At 39.4% G+C, this 17,379-nt stretch overlaps 1 protein-coding gene across 1 annotated transcript in view; it reads right to left on the bottom strand.

Moving 5' to 3' along the window:
- The window catches only part of LOC149787362 (b(0,+)-type amino acid transporter 1-like), a 51,312-nt gene that overhangs the window by 21,172 nt on the left and 12,761 nt on the right, over positions 1–17,379 (bottom strand). Inside the window, exons 7-9 of the mRNA XM_089976093.1 lie at positions 4,723–4,767; positions 4,298–4,421; positions 1,853–1,956 (exon numbers count right to left, since the gene is read on the bottom strand). Coding sequence (XP_089832219.1) covers positions 1,853–1,956; positions 4,298–4,421; positions 4,723–4,767 — 273 coding nt within the window. The remainder of the gene's footprint in view (positions 1–1,852; positions 1,957–4,297; positions 4,422–4,722; positions 4,768–17,379) is intronic.

The following is a 17,379-nucleotide window of genomic DNA, read 5'->3' as shown; positions in this document are numbered from 1 at the left end:
GTGAATTGTGAGTATTGTTTTAGCCTCTGGCTAATTATCTTACTGCTACTTGTGAGTAATGCTCTAGTCTCTGGCTAATTAACTTACAGCGATCTTTGAGTACTGTTTTATTCTCTGGCTAATTACCTTTATTACTTTACTGTGATCTGTATTATTTTAGCCTATGGCAAATTAATTTACTGTGAATTGTATGTGTATTTTATTTAATCCTGTGTCTAATTGCCTAACTGCAATATGTGAGCATTATTTTAGCCTTTTACTAATTACCTTACGATGATAGCTTCAGGTTAATTACTGTACTGCAATCTGTGAGTATTGTGCTAGGCTCTGGCTGATTATCATACTGAAATCTGTGAGCTTTATAGCCTCTGGATAATTACCTTAATGTAATCTGTGAGTACTGTTTTAGCCTCTGGCTAATTACCTTACTGTGATCTGGGAGTATTGTTTTTTTAGCCTGAATATTATAGAAATGTATCATACTCAATTATAATTTATTTAAAGCAAACATTATTGCTGATTCTTTCTGCTCTTACAAATTTCCAATTGAAAATTATTATAATTTCCTTTCTTAGTTCTTTTGTTCCATATTATCAATACTGACTTGAATACTTTGGAAATGGCTTTAACATATCAATTCAAAAGGAAACGTACTAGTTAAATTCAATAAAAGCAATTGATAGTCTTCACCACATGAAGACATTGGATTTCAGCAGTGTGTTGACATCTGCAAGTGTGTTTCTGTTCTGTCATTGAATTTTTGAAATCATAATGTGGGGAAAATACTAAGTCTTTCAGTTTCAATTATCAAAAGGATGCTATGGAATATAATGTTTATTTCATTTTGAGTGCAGCAAGGAGGATGCAATTGCCCTTGGAATATAGTCAAAATAACAGTACAATTTCGAAATGTGTAATCAAGCTTGAGAACCCATTACATGGCTCATGTAATTTGGATTTGCAAAACTAAGAAAGTACATTTTGAGGAAATTCAGTACGTAAAACTGTAAATATATTTTTTGTCACTCTTTTTACCAGCTAAAGGCAACAGTGTATGCCTTGTCACTTGCATGTTGTTTGCAAGGACCCTGTCTGTCATTTCTTGCAATCCTAAATTCGAAACATTGTATCAAAACAGTTAACGTGGAATGTGGCAAAGCAGCTGGTATGTGGCAGTCCACGAAACATCTGCTTTAGTTCATTCAGAAACAAATTTAACCAACCAAATGTAAAGTATCTACTACGAGAGTGCACATGATTTGTTTACAAAATAGTTCCTAATACAATATGAAGTTGCACGTGAGTTCAATATAGTAAAATATTGCACGATTCTGACAATGTAAAGTAAATGGATAACAAATGAGCATATAACAAACATACTTTTTTAATGGCGAGGAACCTGTAAGTTGTACAGCTTGTGTCCAGCCCTCATGCTTGATATATTACAATAAAATAGGATTGAACTAATCTTAATGCTAGTAGGCCGTTTTGTAATCTGCCGCACATGCCACTATATCGCATAATATAGTATTCACATACAATGGGATACCGAATGTATGCAAATGAGCCAGGAATAAACAATTTAGAACATGTTTCAAAGCCGTTCCTTGTCACATATTGATAATCTAAATATCGGTAGCATGTAAGACACTGATTTAGGGGATGTCAACATGCATAAACTCGTAATCATGAGGTGTAGCAATAGTAAATAGTTCATTGTCAAGGATTGGATGATGAAACTGAACAAAGGAAGATTTTTCATAAGTGGATGAACATGACTCATCAAAAATTAAGCTGAATAAGTGTATTAAAAGTGTGGAGAAAAACAAAGTTTTGATGAAAATTTCTCTACCTTCCAGTGGCAAATAGGCTTCCATTTCCAGCACCAAAACTTGATAAGATCACCAGAATGGGCATTAACCAAGACATGATGCCAAGCATCTTTTCACCCCACAGCTGGAGAAGGAAAAAAGAATACAGCTATTCTTTTTATTTTTTAAATCGAGTCTTATTTATTAAATGCTGACAACAACTTCTGACTACCAATACAAAGTTTCTCGACAGCCAGACGAAGGCATTAAGTCTGTGGTGCACAAGCTGGTATTCTGGTGGCAGCTAATGCCATTGGATGGGCATCATTTGGTGTGTTGTGATGTGATTTCGGTTTTTAATGTAGCTTTAATAATTTTTCAGTCATATCGCTACAATGTCTGCAGCGTGGCAGTTTTTGGTGATGTCTAGCACTGGGACATCATGCCGCAGATATGTAGCATGATGTCCCACCCAGTCACATTATCCTGACACCAGGCCGACCAGTCCCAACACTAACATCTTAATGCTGAGGGCCAAGCAAGGCAGCTGTTAGTGCCATTTTTGTAAGTCTCGGCCGGGGATCGAACTCACGACCACCTGCATCCGATGCGGATGCTCTAACCACTAGGTCACCGGAGCGATCTGGCATCTTTTGTTCTTATAGATAGTCTGTTACGTCTGAATAAATAATCAACCAGTGGCTTAATCAATATGCGAAAGTACCTGACGGTGTTAAAAATGTTACTTTAAAATGATGAAGCAAATTGTGGGCAGTAGTGTACTAACGGCGTGGCGGATGGGGAAGTTTCCCCGGGCACCATACGTCTTGGGGCACCAAAACCCTGTTGGGTCATCATTGCTGCCCAGGACAACATTTATTCTTTTGTACGCCACTGCTTTCCACATAAAATCAGTGATCTTGGACACTGGATGAATTTGTGATTACGTAGATGTAAAGGAATTTTAGCGGTAAAAAATGTGGATTATGACGTAAGTTTGACTCTCACTTGAATTTAACTTTGATCATGTGATAAGCTAATTTGCATATATTGTTCTAATGTAAATCAAACAAGCGGAATAAATACATGTGCGTACCACTTAAATCTTTTATTTATGACAACAATGATATATAATTTCTATATCGAGAAACTTTGATTATTCACACTTATAATAAGATATGGATTTTCACTGGATATTTTCTTTGCAGACTTTCTAAACCTATGTCATTGAAATTTTCCATGAAATCACAACCAGACAATCAATGTTTGGTAAATACACATAGATTTAGCATATATATATATATATATATATATATATATATATATATATATATATATATATATATATATATATATATATATATATATATATAGGGAGTTTTTCCCCCAGTGCAAGTTTGGAACTCTGATATGAAATTCACAGGGAAAGAGCTTTTTAAATACAAATATGTTTTAAGACATTTATGACTGAGTGGGACAAATATGAATCAGCTGCATGACATTTAACACATGAAAATTCAGTCTTTCATATCTCATATCAACCAAACTAGTTATTTTGTGTGAAAGTGGTCATTTAGTAACTTAATGCAAGAATTTGTTTGTTGCAATCTTTGCTTTTGTATTACATCTTATAAAACACTTATGTCATTAGCATCCTGCTCAAGATATTCCCAATAAATGATTGGTTTATATTCGATATGTACAATAACATTTTGGTTTGGTTGGGTTCAGCATGCTTTAAGTTCTTTTGCCAAGGAGCTTTCACTACCTTTATTGAAGAATGAGAGTAAAGTGTCTTGCCAAAGGATACAACATGGCAGCCGTCCCAACATGATCCGATAATTGGACCTGGTACACCGCTACTGGAACATGGAACGCTAACCACTAATCCATTTTGCCTCAAAGAATTATTGGTGTGCATCAGAGACTGTTTGGTTAGGCTATTCATAAAGGTGCTTTGTCTAATAGCTGTAAGTTTACAATGAATAAAGCATTTTGCCTAAGGACACAACACGGCAGAGGCTGGGAATCAAACCATGTATTGATGCGTAATAATCCAGAATGATTACCACTGAGCTATCTTGCCTCCCATAGTGGCATAAAGGTCTCATTGTAGGTCAATGGCCATGAAAAGAAAATCATAGGCTGTTTCCTTTCTGGTCAATAGATTACCTCGTCAGTTATTTTTTTAATAATACATATTAAATCAAATGAAATCTTGACTCATTTTAGCTGAAAATATTTATGATCTAAGGATCTGAAGTATATAATGTAGTTTCCTTTATATAAATGCTACATATTATATTGACATATTTTAAACTATTTTGTTAAAATTATTGTAAACTTATAAAAATGCTGTTTTAGCTAGACATTATATAGGAAAACACTCTGGAAATTCAAGTCTTTCGACAGAAAGGGAGGTAACTTATTCAATACACAATTAGGGAATCTTCCATTTTTATGCCATTTAAATATTCAAAACTCACCACTGCCACTGCATCCGACAGGAGAACTTCCTGCTTGGACAAGACAGCAAAGTATCCAACATTGATCATTACATACACTAGTGTTACCAAGGGTAGACCAATCCATATACATCTTGGCAAGTTTCTGAAACATACCAAAAGGCCAAATCCTTATATCTTATTCGATGCCATGCAATGTTTCCAATGAATCCAGTAAATTTAGATCAAACAATGCTTCTAAAGGAGATTAAAGTTCATGAAAATATTGATGCTTATACGAATTTACACGAGAGAGAGAGAGAGAGAGAGAGAGAGAGAGAGAGAGAGAGAGAGAAAAGAAGAAGAAGAAGAAGAAGAAGAATTTCGGTTATATGTTTTAAAAAAGTGACTATTCAGCAAGAGTTCCTGGTGATAATTTACAACAAAATAAAAAGTAGATGACATACTTGTGAGGATTATTTAGTTCTCCAACTGCAAAGTTTAAATTGTTCCTGCAAAAATAATAATAAACAAATCAGTTTATTTCAATCATCTTTACGTACAATAAGAACAAAAGAAACTACATTCTAACTGAGGACACCTTAATTCGTAATACAGACCTCCCATCTATTGATTTGCACGTTCATCGGTAATACTAAACACAACGATGTTACAATTCTCAGACACTCTAAAGCTATTTTCCTAAATAATTTTAAAAAGCCAATCAGCGGAATAAGGTGGCATTGATTCTGGAAATCCTGTAAGGTTTTGTAATGCCATTGTGTTTTGTGCTGATGTCAAGCGTACCTGAAGAGGTCATCGACTGGCATTGAAAGCTAAGGTGTCCATAGCAAAAAAGAATCCATTCATTAGTTCAGCTAGTCAGATAGTTTGCGTGATTTCTACCTACCTAACAACAGACTGAATAATAGACCAAGTTTTATGTCTTGCAATAGTTGTATTATTTAGTTATTGCCATTTATTTCCAAGACTGTGTGCTGCAAATATATCATGTGCAGAGAAAAACAAAACAGTCCAGCATTTTTAATGGTTAGTGTTTGCAGGGTTGACCTCCATTTAGGAAGCAGACTATTGAATATTTTATTAGCTTCAGCTATTTCATTCCAATCTGCGTGAACAGTTTGCCAAATTATCTTTTTGTCATCTACACAACCATTTGCCACACTCATTGGCTTTTAACAACTTTGACCAAACGAAGTTCTCTTCACCCTCACATTGATTATAATTTTTTTTCTCCATTATTAGTACAATTTTCACTTACTGTAACAACTTGTCTCGTGTGCCATACATATCTTGTGTATCGGTCTCATTTTGATGTGTGTCAGACCTCTAGTCTTTAAAACCATAACATTTGTTCTAAAAATCAATGTGACGCAAACTCGTCTTTAATGTATTTTATTTGTCAGTTCTCTCAGAACTTTCCATCCCTGTTTTTGTATTTTAATAAAGGAATGTATTAGTCTGAAATATCTGCGCAGCATAATCTCCGACCAGGACGATGTGAGAAAACATGTGCCATATATGGAATGAGCAGCTGTCATGCAAGTCTTTTGACTAAGATCTCGGGTGTAGAGGGCATTTGCGAAAGCTAAAAATATATGAAAACTCAGAAGATAGTTTGGGTAGCGGACTAAAATTGTGATTTGGAGAAAACCAAGCTTCAGTGGGACATCGGTTGTCTGCAAGTAAAGATGGGATGGTCAGGCTAAGCATGTATTTAATAACATTAATTGTCTGCAAGTAAAGATAGATGGTCAGGCTAAGCATGTATTTAATAACATTAATTGTCTGCAAGTAAAGATGGGATGGTCAGACTAAGCATGCATTTAATAACATTAATTGTCTGCAAGTAAAGATAGATGGTCAGGCTAAGCATGCATTTAATAACATTAATTGTCTGCAAGTAAAGATAGATGGTCAGGCTAAGCATGCATTTAATAACATTAATTGTCTGCAAGTAAAGATGGGATGGTCAGACTAAGCATGTATTTAATAACATTAATTGTCTGCAAGTAAAGATAGATGGTCAGGCTAAGCATGCATTTAATAACATTAATTGTCTGCAAGTAAAGATAGATGGTCAGGCTAAGCATGCATTTAATAACATTAATTGTCTGCAAGTAAAGATAGATGGTCAGGCTAAGCATGCATTTAATAACATTAATTGTCTGCAAGTAAAGATAGATGGTCAGGCTAAGCATGCATTTAATAACATTAATTGTCTGCAAGTAAAGATGGGATGGTCAGACTAAGCATGTATTTAATAACATTAATTGTCTGCAAGTAAAGATAGATGGTCAGGCTAAGCATGCATTTAATAACATTAATTGTCTGCAAGTAAAGATGGGATGGTCAGACTAAGCATGCATTTAATAACATTAATTGTCTGCAAGTAAAGATGGGATGGTCAGACTAAGCATGCATTTAATAACATTAATTGTCTGCAAGTAAAGATGGGATGGTCAGGCTAAGCATGTATTTAATAACATTAATTGTCTGCAAGTGAAGATAGATGGTCAGGCTAAGCATGCATTTAATAACATTAATTGTCTGCAAGTAAAGATAGATGGTCAGGCTAAGCATGTATTTAATAACATTAATTGTCTGCAAGTAAAGATGGGATGGTCAGGCTAAGCATGTATTTAATAACATTAATTGTCTGCAAGTAAAGATGGGATGGTCAGACTAAGCATGTATTTAATAACATTAATTGTCTGCAAGTAAAGATAGATGGTCAGACTAAGCATTTATTTAATAACATTAATTGTCTGCAAGTAAAGATAGATGATCAGGCTAAGCATGTATTTAATAACATTAATTGTCTGCAAGTAAAGATGGGATGGTCAGGCTAAGCATGTATTTAATAACATTAATTGTCTGCAAGTAAAGATAGATGGTCAGGCTAAGCATGTATTTAATAACATTAATTGTCTGCAAGTAAAGATGGGATGGTCAGGCTAAGCATGCATTTAATAACATTAATTGTCTGCAAGTAAAGATAGATGGTCAGGTTCAGCATGTATTTAATAACATTAATTGTCTGCAAGTAAAGATAGATGGTCAGACTAAGCATTTATTTAATAACATTAATTGTCTGCAAGTAAAGATGGGATGGTCAGACTAAGCATGTATTTAATAACACTAATTGTCTGCAAATAAATATGTCTGGTTAGGCTGTATGAATATGAAATATTTTGCTTCTTAACTGAAGGTAAGCCCTCTGAAACACTTGAAACAAAGCGTGTTCCTTAGTCTACCGCCAACTATTCATGCCCGAAAACACCCTGGCTGTCATTAGCCCTCAAACGACGAACTTTGTCAAACGTCAATACTCGGTGAAAGCACTACGCTGGTTACATTACTTTTGAGACAAGGAAGACAAATGCCCGCAACGGAGGAGGAGATAAGACCATCGGAACGTATTCTGTGGATGGCTGGGACTTAGAAAACCCTCGGATCGCGCACTGATCTCCCATTTGATACCCTCAACGTGGCACCAAAAATCAGCTTTTACATAGGACCATGGAAGATTTGTACGAGGCCACTTGTCGGCGGCGGTTGAAGGTAAAACATTAAGGATACCAAGTGGTGGAAATGTGGGAACACTGAGTACAATGACCGTTTGAAAACCGATGCCGAGTTTATACGTATCGTGGAACGTTATAAGTTGCTGGACCCACTGAACACACGTGACGGTTTGTACGGAGGACGGACAAATGCCACCTGTTTGCTGTACCACTTTGATGAGGAGAAAGGAGAAGAAATCAAATACTTGGACGTGTGTTCGCGGTATCCATACGTGTCAACATATTGTCGCTTTCCCACAGGGCACCCGCAATTGCTGACAGAACACATCGACCTAAACAACATTCGACAGTACGAGGGTTTGATTAAATGTAAAGTTTTGCCTCCCACGGACTTGTACCATCCCGTTTTACCTCACCATACTTGTGCTGAAACGTGCAGTCAAGATCAGCCTTGTCAGCAAACCCACGTAGAACGCACCTTGACGGGAACGTGGGTCAATGTAGAACTGTTCAAAGCTCTGGACCTGGGATACCAACTGTTCTAAGTGTACGAAATTTGCCACTTTCCCAAGACACAAAAAGACCACAAGGGTGACCAAACTCAGAAAGGCATTTTCTCAGACCACGTGGATGCCTTTTAAAAACTGAAACAAGAAGCCAGAGGCTATCCTTCCAAAGACCAAAATAAATTCAAAGAGAAATACTGGGGGCAGGATGGCATCGCTTTAGAGTACGTGGAGAAAAACGAAGGAAGGCGATCGTTTACTAAAATGATGTTAAATTGCTTGTGGGTAAAATGGCACAACGGCCGTGTTTACCCAAGACGGAAGATTTGTCCGAACCTTCCCGCTACTTACAGATAATTCACAACAAAACCAAACACATACAACACATGGGCGTCCTTCGTGAGGATTTGATCATAGTCAATTACGAAGAAGAATTGGAGTTTGTACAAGCCGACGAATTTGGAAATATCATCACTGCGGCTTACGTGACACCCCATGCTCGCTTAAAATTGTATGTAGTTTTAGAACTGTTAGGAGATTGCGTCCTGTACTTTGACACGGCTCTGTCTGCGAGGGTTCGAGTCTAGGATTCGGCTAATATAGGTATGTGAAAAAGCTTGCCAGTAGCTTCTCGTGGGTTGGTGGTTCTTCTAGGGGTTTTCCCGAGTTCTTCCTCCACCATTAATACTGGCCGCCATGCATAGCCTATCGTGTGCTGAAAAACGGCGTTAAACCCCACAACAACAACAACAACTTTGACACGGACAGTTTCATCTACATCGATCGCCTGAGTCACCGTTCCCGTGACATCGAAGGAGATCGTTTAAGAGCCTGGATGGACGAGCACCCGGACGACAAGATTATAAGTTTTGCAAGTGGCAGACCTAAAAATTACGGCTACGAATACATACCGGGACCCACAAATAGAAGTGCACACCGAGTGTAATCGGAAAGGATTGACTCTCAGTTAACGCACCAGTCGAGTGGTGAACATTGGCGTATTGAAAGAAGTGTTTCAGTCTGGACAGGATGGAAACTTTAAAGTGACCACCTACGAACCGCACATGATTGTACGTTTACCTACTCACCCAATCGTCAGTTAGCCTTTGGAAAAAGTGTATCAAATCGTGTACCAGAAGAGATAATATGGTCACCATATAAAAAGGGACAACGTCCAAGACCGATAGTTCATTGTCACTATCAAGACCAAGCCAGAAAGATGAATCCTTTCAAACAGACATCATTCAAGTTCGGTGATTCTCAAGTGGAATGTGATGTTGTGCCTTGCGATGAGCGCGATGCCGTAGGCTGTGACCTCAGCAATGCAGTAAAGCATCATAAGAACTTTGCTATGACTACTACTACAACTACCACCATACCTACCATGGAAGGTGATGCAGTGCGTGTCAAACCTGATGGATGCGAAGGCGATGCAGCTCGTTATCGTGGACTCTTTACTGGTTTTCATGGTGTATGTCATTCTCACGTGACACCATGCAGCAACCACCCTACGGACATTCTTGACCGTTACCATGAATGGCAGTGGTCAGAAATTACTATGTCCATTACTTTCGCTCTAGGAGAAGATTTTAAATATGATAATAATGACTGACATGATCATGGATACTTTACAAGAGAACATTCGAGGTTTGCCTGTGGAGTTGACAGAACGATTTACCGAGAACTGGTCAAAATACAAGTGAAACGCAAAGAAAAACTGCATCCGTTACGTCACCGATGTTTAAACCACTGGTACCTGAATGCTATAAGAGGACTGATTCAGACGAAAGTGTTCCAGTGGTCAGACATTGTTAAACTGGACGTGGGCGAGAAGGATTGGTTTTTGGTGACTCATTCTATTTAATATAAGGTAGACTTACTGCAACGAATTCCAGAGGAAGAGTAAGAGGGTTACCAAAATATTTTACACAACGTAAACTTAGTACAAGAGGAAACTTTTGAACGGTGTCTTGTGATGTGCAACTTAGTGACTAAACCATTTAGATTCGCCACTGGAGTAAAATTATCTCTGTGCAGAAAGTAAACTTATTTCCTCCGACAAAAAAGAGGTATAAAAACGGGCTAACATGCCAAGGCCTTTATCAGAAGTGATACAACAGATTCAGTGGAAGGAAATCAATCACACTGTTCATACAGCGGAGGATTACCAACACTTAATCACGAGAACTGTGTCCATTGAATTGGGGTCGACGTGTGGTGTGTCTTGGTGACATGCTTTCTGGGATTATGTTTACCAGCCGATTCCTTGTGGACTCTTTACGAAAAGTACTTGCCACCAAATAAAGCATGAAAGTGGTCCCTTTAAATGAGCACGAGAGACTCATTTTGTTAAAAACCTTGTGTTTTCATCTGGATACTTCTCGACCTCTACGGGAAAAAAAGATTAGTCAACTTTTAGGTACTGAAGATGTGTATGACGATGTGTGTGTAGCTTGTGACTTACACCCTCGTTGGACAGATGTATTTGGGGATTAGAGGCTTGAACCACACAAGTGGCCAATTATACCCAATAATTGTGACCATCAATTCAAACGTCCAGGGAAAAAGTAACTTTTAAACCTGTGCTAGTGACAGTGCTTGGAGAAAAACCCGTCACCGAGGACAACCACTCCCTTCAGAAAGACCATTCCGGGAGGACCCCTGTGTGATTGTACCCAATATAGAGACTGTAAAAACATTACACACTGTCTTTAGGACACCTTGGTTACCAAAAACATGTTGTACAGTGACTTGTTTATATTCCACTTTGATTGTTTTGGTGTGTATTTTATCGCTGAACTTAACCATTTGGCTTTTATGTATTTTTGACTTTCGTGTTGTTCCATTTTAAATTGCAATAAACGAGTCCTGAAAAAAGTATAAAAACGCTTGTCTTGTCTGTTTTTGTGTCAAAAGTGACATTCCCTGCACTATGGCTACCTCAACAGTCTCTGCTCCCTCTTCCTTTACTTTCAAAGTCATCGACGAACACTTAGATCGTGCCATATGGGAGGCTTTGTATCTTCGCCATCCCTTTAACATGTTAATTGCCGGACCTAGCGGTTCAAGCAAAACCAAATTTGTCAAACGTTTGATCGAACATAAACATCACGTCTGAGAAGGACGAAAACTGGCTTTAGTGCCTTACAAACGATGGATGTAATACCATCGTTGGCAAGAACAACGGACCCCGCATATGCCTCCCAATCCTTATTTGACCGAGATGTCCCAGTTACAACAGGAATTGCAGTCGTTGATGGATCGATACGATTTGTCTAAAACAGAAAAATCGCAAAAGTACGGTAAACTCCTGCAACGACTATAACTCTTTCATCAGAAAGCTTTAGACGAAACAGCTCAGCCCACTCTGAAAGATCGTAAGTCCTTGATGTTACCCAGCATTTACTACGATCCATCCCATCCTGCAGGTTACGGAGGAGTTCAGAAATTGTATCGTGCTGCCAAAACTCGTCTGAAAAGTCTCCGTTTACCTTAAGTGAAACGATGGTTACAAGAACAAGCCACGTACACCTTACACAAACTCATTCGAAGAAAATGTTCCAGAAGTTGCACCCGAGTGAAGGACATCGATTATCAATGGCAAGCCGATTTAGCTGATGTCTCTTATTTGGCCACCTACAATCTTGGCTACAAATATTTGTTTTGTGTTATCGACGTGTTTTCCAAATTTGCCTGGGTCGTGCTATTGACTTCCAAATCGAGCAGTAAGCTAGCGCCACCCCTCAAACTGACGTTGAAACAAAGCGGTCGTCACCCTCTTCGATGGCAAATGGACAAAGGCACCGAATTTCTGAACCAAGCTTTCCAAAAAGAATTAAAGAAACTTGACATTGACTTTTTCACCACCGAGAATCCCGAAACCAAAGCCAGCATCGCGGAACGTTTTCAATGCACCTTGAAAGAACGCATGTGGAAATATTTTACGCATCAGCACATTCTCAAGTACATCAACGTCTTACCACACATGGTTCAAGCGTACAACCAATCTTACCATCGAGGCATCGAACGAGCCGACCCCTCCCCCCTAAAAAAGCGAATTCCGACAACGAAGTGACCGTTTTTGAGCGCCTGCCCCCAAGAAAGGTGGAGTGTTGGCAGTAGGAAATTGGGTGCGAATTGGCAAAACCAAACGCATTTTCGACAAAGGTTACTTACCCAACTGGACCACCGAATAGTTTCGTGTCACTGGACTAGTGCGTGGCCGTCATCCTACCGTCTATTAATTGGAAGACCTAAACGGGGAAATGTTAAAAGGAACGTTTTACTTGCCCGAGTTACAACGCGTGACTAAAACAGAAGACGAAGTGTACGACATCGAAAGCATTCTCGAACGAAGAACCCGTAAAGTTGGAAAACGACGTGTCAAAGAAGTAAAAGTGCGTTGGAAAGGATATCCTCCCAGTTTCGATTCTTGGATCGACGCTTCGCAAGTCATCGAGTATAAAAAGAAGAGACCATCATACCCTTCCACACAGCCTCAGCTACCGCTACCACTGCAGTGACCACTCCTTCGCCGAGTTCTTCTCTGCTAGATCTACAAAAGCAACCCTTGTGGATGTAGTGTACAGAATGTGTGCCTAAAACACAAATCGTATTTTTCTGCCAAATCTTTGTGGTGTATTGTGTCATCGGTGCAGCCATTGCCAGGATGAGTTTGCAACAAGGAGACAAACAATTGTGAACCGTTTTACTGAGTAGTTGCATCGCTTACCTTCTTCCCAACCCTTCCCTGAAATACTCCTCGAAGGGAAACAACGGAAGCCTTGTGCCCAACAACAACATTGTGAGTGGAGACACTACTCCGACTTCCAGTGACACCACGGACAGCAGCATAACTCTGGAATTATGAATAACAACAACCAATTTTACTTAACGCAACATAGTGACAGTTCCATGGAGGTGTTTCCCAACAATACTTTGTGTTGTTTCACGGTCCAATTCCCTCAGGCCATCCAACTGGATCACGAAGGCCATTGGGAAGTTGCTTTGGTGGAAATGATTTACCCTACACAAATCCAAAACATCACTGAAATTCAAAACACTTTCCGGATCGAAAACAGGAACCAACTATTGCAACAAGAGATGAATACAATCAAGGTTTCGGGTATCATATTCCAGCAAATAATCCATCATTCAGCATCTACACTGTGAAAATTCCGCCAGGCTATTATTTTAGCGGTCAGCACTTGGTGGGCACAAGTGTTGACAGGTTGGAGGAAGCGTTTGGCAAAGCCCTGTTAAATAACAAAAGAACTATTAAGATTTAGTAACATAAAGTGGCTCGTCGCCTAATGATGAAATTTAAGGATACCGAAACGGTGGCGATTACCTTTGATGGTAGTTTGTTTAAAATTTTGGGTGGGCAGCCACATATGGTAACAGAGAATTTGAGCCCAAAGATCAATAGCAATATGGACTTTTACGAGGCTTTTTGATCCCTGGTAGAACATAACCAAGGACTCAATTTGATCTTTTTGTATTCCGATGTGGTGGAGTACAACGTGGTGGGACACACCTCCGTACCGTTACTGAGTGTCATTCCTTTCAATGTGGATTCTGCCAAGAACGGTGACGAGGAAGGTGGAAACACCTATCACGTTCACCGTGAATTCGTACATCCTCATTATGTGCCTGTCAGTAAGTCGTATTTTGACGCTGTCAACATTGCTATAAAAAGAGATCTGGAACAAAATATTCCATTCTCCAAAGGGAAAATCACGGTGAAACTCCATTTTTGAAAATGATTCTCTAACGAGTTGTAAGTCATGTATCCAGTGTACCGAGGCGTCGTTCAACAGCGAGGACATGGTTTCTGAGATATGCTGAAATCGGCCTTTCGTTCGGTGGCTCCGGTTTTGAAACTGATGGTGACACGAGGGTTGCACGCTTTGAAAGATGCCTCATTGACGCACTTCACGCTTTGAAAGATGCAGCATTGACGCACTTCAAAGAATTTCTCCAAGATGTCATCATCGACAAACAAAACCCCAAAGAATCTTTCTTGAGAGTAGGCAAAAATGTCTTGCTGGAAACGTGCAAAGACATTTTGACTCGACGAGAAACTCCTATAAATGCCCTGGACGCTACCGAGGCAGGCATTCCTGTTTCATTTCCGTCACAGTAAGGACATGGCAGAAAGAGACGACGAAGAAGACACCCTTCCAGAGGACTTCACACTCATAAATCTAGAAAGACTAAGAAAAGGAGAACCTTCCGAGACTTACACATTTCTGATTATTAAATCATAGAGACAAAAAATGATGCACCGGGAGTCTTGCGCCTGTTCCAAGTCGGAACTGGATCTGTTTATCATGCCACCCACTATGATGACGATGCAAGAATCACAGTGGGTAGAATTTCGTCTTATTTCCTCTGTCAAGGACTCAACCCTCAGATAATTTGAAATCAAAGGACTTCCCGAAGATTACATCGATGTGAATAGCAGTTACTTGTACTTGAAAGTGAAAGTTATAGACTCCGACAATAAGGACCTCGATGGTGATGAGGTACTAGTTTCCGTCAACAATTTCATGCATTCCTTGTTCAGCTCAGTGGATTTGTCCTTGAATAACAAACTTGTCAGCAGCAGCATGGATACTTACCCTTACCAAGCCTATCTGGAAAATCTCTTGACGTACGGAAAAGGAGCCAAGAATACTCATCTGGATGCTTGCGTGGTATGGAAACCTGATACGTCAGGCAGGTTCACTGTCCCAGATGAAAAAATGTGGAGTTTAAAACCGTAAAGAAAAAATTGCGCGCGCGTGTGTGTGTGTATGTGTGTGTGTGTGTGATTTGGATTTTTAGGTAGCTTTAACAATTTTTCAGTCATATCGCTACGATGTCTGCAGTGTGGCAGTTTATAGTGATGTCTAGCACTGGGACATCATGCCGCAGACATGTAGCATGATGTCCCACCCACTCACATTATCCTGACACCAGGCCGACCAGTCCTAACACTAACCTCTTAATGCTGAGCGCCAAGCGAGGCAGCTGTTAGTAAGTTTTGTAAGTCTTTGGTATGACTCGGCCGGGGTTCGAACCCACGACCTACCGCTTACGAGGTGGACGCTCTAACTACTAGGCCACCGGAGCGGTGACAGGTCGTTTGCATTTGGACATGTGGTTGAAAGAGAAGTATTTGCTTAATGGTGTGGATGTCCGCCTGAGACTCAATCTCAGCAGTTCCACTTTCCACTTGTTGACTAATGCTGCTGATTCCAATTGCAAAACCTTCATCGAGGAAGCCAGACTCTATGTACGATGCGTGGAAGTGTTACGTAAATTGGGAAACGACACCAGTCACACTTTGAGCAGAACGACCGACAAGTATCTGATACGACACGTGAGTGTGAAACCTTTCATCATTCTCGCTGAACAGCGATCCATGATCGAAGATCATCTGTTCCAAGGGCAGTTACCCAAGTGTTTAATCCTTGGTATGGTCGAGAATTCAACTTTCAACGAAGCCTCCAATGAAAATCCTTTCAACTTTGAGCACTTCAGCGTGTCCAAAATCCTTTCAACTTTCAGCACTTCAACGTATCCAAAATTGAAGTCAGTCGCGATGTCCTGACCTTGTGTACCGAAACCTTCGAACCTAACTTTGCCCAGAAGAATTACTTGAGAACGTACTTGTCCATGTACGAAGCTACCGGACAATTAGGGACCAACACCAGTCACAACATTACGTACGAGGATTATGCAGGAGTCTATTTTTGTGGACTTTTCATTTCACTCTAGACCAAGGCAGTGACGACGGACATTTTCACCCTATAAAATCCGGCCAGATTCGTGTGGAACTTCAGTTCACTGAAAAGCTGGATGAGACAGTGAACGTCATCTTTTCTGCCGAATTTGATAATACCATATGAATCAACAGTTTGAGAAAAGTCTTTCTTGACTATTAGTAGCAACGGAAGACGGCAATCCCTCTTTGAATAGTGGAGAATCTATGGAAATGGAATGGGAGGATACCGTGTAAGTAGAACCCCAAGACAAAGACAAAGAGAACATAGTGATGAAGTCCATATAGCCAGAACAAGAACAACATTTAGTTTTTTGTTTTGCTAAACACCTGGCAGAACAAATTAAGGAATTGATCAAGAAAGATTGATATGGATGTCAAAACGATCATCCCAGTCATATTCAGCTTGGAGTCTCATCTCGGAAGAAGCAGTGTTGCATCAGTCGTATAAAGACTTGTGTGATCATTCCTCCCCTCCATCCCTCCATTGATGACTCTAGAGATCCATAACAAAGAAGCTCTCTTGGCTCAGAATGCGGAGACGAAGCGAAGAAACGGTTACTTGTCAGAGATTTTCAAGCAAATTGTACGGATTGAATTGGTAACTTATCTTTACCTGTGAAACAAAGATGCAAAAAAAAAACCTACAAAAACAAAACAACACAGAAAATGGATACCGGGGAACTTTATTCCCTTTTGAACCACAGTTCGTACACTGCTTCTTGACATCCTGTCGTGTGTGATAAAGACAGGAAACGTCAAAATCATCAAGCTTATGTCATCAACATCAATACGGACGACTGTCATCTCCCAGGAACCCACTGGGTAGCCGTCTACTTTCCTAAAGAAGATTGTGTGGAATATTTTGATTCGTATGGATTGCCACCTTTGGAAGACGACATCATCGACTTTATGAGAAGAAATGCCCAGACGACACGATTCAATGATGTGAAATTACAATTCACAGATTCCATGGTGTGTGGACAATATTGTGTTTATTTTCTTCATCAACGCAGTCTTGGATAATAATTAGAACATTTAGTAACTTATTTTGATCGTCACTCTTCTAGAAGCAATGACAAAGTAGATCGATGGTTTTGCGACCATTATGGTTGTCTTTTGTCTTTAGCTATGAAACGTAATGTAAATCAATGGCCCAATGACTTCCATCAGTGGAAGTCTAGCTTCACTTCAAAACGTTGTCAACCTTGTCAAAAATAGTTTGTATTTTGAAAAATGTTTGTGTCACGGAATTGTATAAATTATTTTATTTATTAAATACATGCACTCGGGTTTCGTTTT

This window comes from Sinohyriopsis cumingii, chromosome 12 (assembly GCF_028554795.1).
Source record: "Sinohyriopsis cumingii isolate HCF-2022 chromosome 12, ASM2855479v2, whole genome shotgun sequence".
NCBI classification, from domain to species: domain Eukaryota; kingdom Metazoa; phylum Mollusca; class Bivalvia; order Unionida; family Unionidae; genus Sinohyriopsis; species Sinohyriopsis cumingii.
Note: the sequence above shows the minus strand (reverse complement) of the source record. Positions and strands in the feature narration are given on the sequence as shown.